The 3,032-nt window shown below is 37.5% G+C and overlaps 1 protein-coding gene across 1 annotated transcript in view; it reads right to left on the bottom strand.

Moving 5' to 3' along the window:
* The window catches only part of RAB3C (RAB3C, member RAS oncogene family), a 492,549-nt gene that overhangs the window by 222,053 nt on the left and 267,464 nt on the right, over positions 1-3,032 (bottom strand). The window contains exon 3 of the mRNA XM_006875342.1: positions 2,762-2,880. Within this exon, the coding sequence (XP_006875404.1) occupies positions 2,762-2,880 (119 nt within the window). The remainder of the gene's footprint in view (positions 1-2,761; positions 2,881-3,032) is intronic.

The following is a 3,032-nucleotide window of genomic DNA, read 5'->3' as shown; positions in this document are numbered from 1 at the left end:
AGAGGTATAACCAGAATGCTCCTTGGAGGCCAGGATTGTCAGACTTCATCTCTCATATTTCAGACATGTTATCAGAAGGGAACAGTCCTTGAGAAGGACATCATGCTTGGTAAAGCCAAGAGTCAGTGAAAAAGAAGAAGACTCCCAATGAGATGGATTGGCACAGTGGCAGTGGCAATGGGCTCAAGTGTAGCCACAACTGCAGGATTGGCACAGAACTAGGCAGTGTTTCATTCTGTGTGCATTAAAGGTCGCTAAAAAGTGAGTTGGCACTGACTCAGTGGCACCTAACAACAGCAACAACAATTTGAAGTAAACTTTTATCAAAAATTAAATCCTTATATACATTTGTGTCTACCTTGGGACTCTATTTCATTTCATTTTATATCAAACTTGCTGGTATTGGGATCTTTGAATTTATGAATTGGCAAGAACTGACATCTTGATAATGTTGCATCTACTAAAGAAAGGGAATGCAGTGGCTCTATAAGATAAGCACAGTACTGTGAACCACAATGTCGACAGCTTGGGTGCACCAGCTGATCACTTGGTGGGAGAAAGATGAGGATTTCTGTTCCCATGAAAATTTACAGCCTTGGAAACCTTATACAGAGTCATTATGAGTTGGAACCAACTAGATGGTACTAACAGCATAACAACACTAAAGAGAAGGGTACTTTTTGTTAGGTGTCATTGAATCAGTTCCTCCTCATAGAGAACCTATGTACAACAGGACAAAACACTACCTGGTTCCTGTCATCTCACAATCATCACTGTGTTTGAGCTCATCGTTGCAGCCACTATGTCAATTTATCTAGTTGAAGGTCTTCCTCTTTTTCACTGACCTTCTACCTCAGCAAGCATGGCGTCCTTCTTCAGGGACTCCTGGAACATGATCATTATCATCTCTAGCATGATAACATGTCCAAAGTACATGAGACAAAGTCTTGCCATCCCTGCTTCTAAGAAGTATTCTGGTTTTATTTTTACCAAGACAGATTTGTTTGTTCTTCTGGCAGTCCATGGTCTAGTTAACATTCTTCACCAATAACATTCAAATGCTTCAATTCTTCTCTGCTCTTCCTGATTCATTGTCCAACTTTTGAATGAGTATAAGTCGATTGAAAATGCTGTGACTCGGGTTAGGCATACCTTAGCTTCCAAAGTGAAAACTTTCCACTTCAAGGAAACATTTTGCAGCAGATTTGCCTAAGGAAATTGTCTGATTTCCTGATTGCTGCTTCTGTGGGTGTTGTTTGTGGATCGAAGAGTTCTTAAACCTTTTAAGTCCTTCAATAAAAGATAGTTTCTGTTTTCACATAGCTCCTGATCCTTTACATTTTATACCACCTATATATTTTCCTTTTGAGTTTTTATTGTAAATAGTATTTCTTGAACTGTGTGTATAGAAAGAAAATGTAGGTTTTTCAGATGGACAATTTAAATGTAAAATAATCAAAAAGAAAATTGAAATATTTATAGCATCTTCTCCTTAATATATACAAAGACATCATTTTGGATAATGCTATCATGAGCAAAAAGGAGCTCTGGTAGCAAAGTGGTTATGAATTAGGCTGCTAACCTCAAGGTCGCAGTTCGAAAATACCAGCTGCTTTGCAGGAGAAAGGTGAGGCTTTCTGCTCTCGTAAAGATTTACAGCCTCGGAAATCCTGTGCAGGGTCACTATGAGTCGGAACCAACTCCATGATACTTAGCAACAACAACATCATGAGTAAAAAAATTATCTTTGTTTCATCTTACACAGATAAGCTATGACAGTCCTTGTTTGTATTCAGAGCTAAGATGTGGTCTCTGTTCAGAATTGTTAACTATTTTTTCACCCATTCCAGTGGGATTTCATTTTCCTTCTAATACCACAGAAAGTTCTAGTGAGACTCAAGGTCTTCCCACAGAAAAACAGCCCTCTTGAGCCCTACTGCTTTACATCTTTACTGTCAAATCTCCAACATCTCCACCATCAAATCTCCACCATCTCCTCCCAAATCATGGCTGTGATCACAGGAAGAAAACTACAGTCCTCATAGTAATCCCTGCTCTGCAAGTCCTACTTATCCTTACAATTTTATCTTCAAATGGTTTCATGTAGTCAGAAGGCCTTGGGTTTTAGCTTTCCCTCATCTGAAACATTTGAAGGGTTTAATTTTTAAGAACCTATTTAAAATTCTTCTAGATCAGGAATCAGTAAACTTTTTTTTTTTCTGGAAAAAACTAGCTATTAAATGTTTTGGGCTTTGCAGGCCATAATGTCTTTGTTGCAATGACTCAAAATTTCCACTGTAGGGTAAAAGCAGCCACAGACAATAAACAAAAGAGTCTGCCTATATTCTCATATAACTGTAGCTACAAAACCAGGTGGCACGCTGAATTTAGTCCATAGATGGGATTGGACCCATGGGCCATGTTGATACCTATTCTAGACAAGTAAATTTCCAAACCAGCCATTGTTTGCACTTTAGAAAATCAAAAGTAATACACTTTCCACTGCACTAAGGATGACAGGATGCAAAGTATTAGAACTGATGAAATGTAGAAAAATATTCACCAAAATGACTTGTCATCAGTCACTACATAATGATTCCAAGCATAACCAGCATTTGTTTGTTTTATGAAGGACAAGTGAGACTGCAGAGTATAATAAATACACACACTGCTTTGCAATATGGTAATTGCTTTAGGGAAAAAGAGGGAGTTGAATGAAAAACCATCATTATTAGCAATGGAAATATTTGTTCTTACTTACCAATCTTGTACTGCATTGAAGGATTCTTCATTTGTGATGTCATACATTAAAATAAAGCCCATGGCCCCACGATAATAGGCTGTGGTGATAGTCCTGTATCTTTCCTGGCCTGCTGTATCCTAAAAAATAACAACAATAATAACCTTTCAACAATAAGGCAATACATCTTTTGGGAAATGATTCGTGATTCTGAAAAGTCATAGAACAAATTTTAAAATGTATTTGCAAATATAACTAACTGTATGTTTCTGTTATTGTTGTTGTTGTTGTT

The sequence above is a fragment of the Chrysochloris asiatica genome, unplaced genomic scaffold, assembly GCF_000296735.1.
Source record: "Chrysochloris asiatica unplaced genomic scaffold, ChrAsi1.0 scaffold00320, whole genome shotgun sequence".
Classification (NCBI taxonomy): Eukaryota; Metazoa; Chordata; class Mammalia; order Afrosoricida; family Chrysochloridae; genus Chrysochloris; species Chrysochloris asiatica.
The sequence above is the reverse complement of the archived record's forward strand: the minus strand, read 5'-3'. Positions and strand labels throughout refer to the sequence as shown.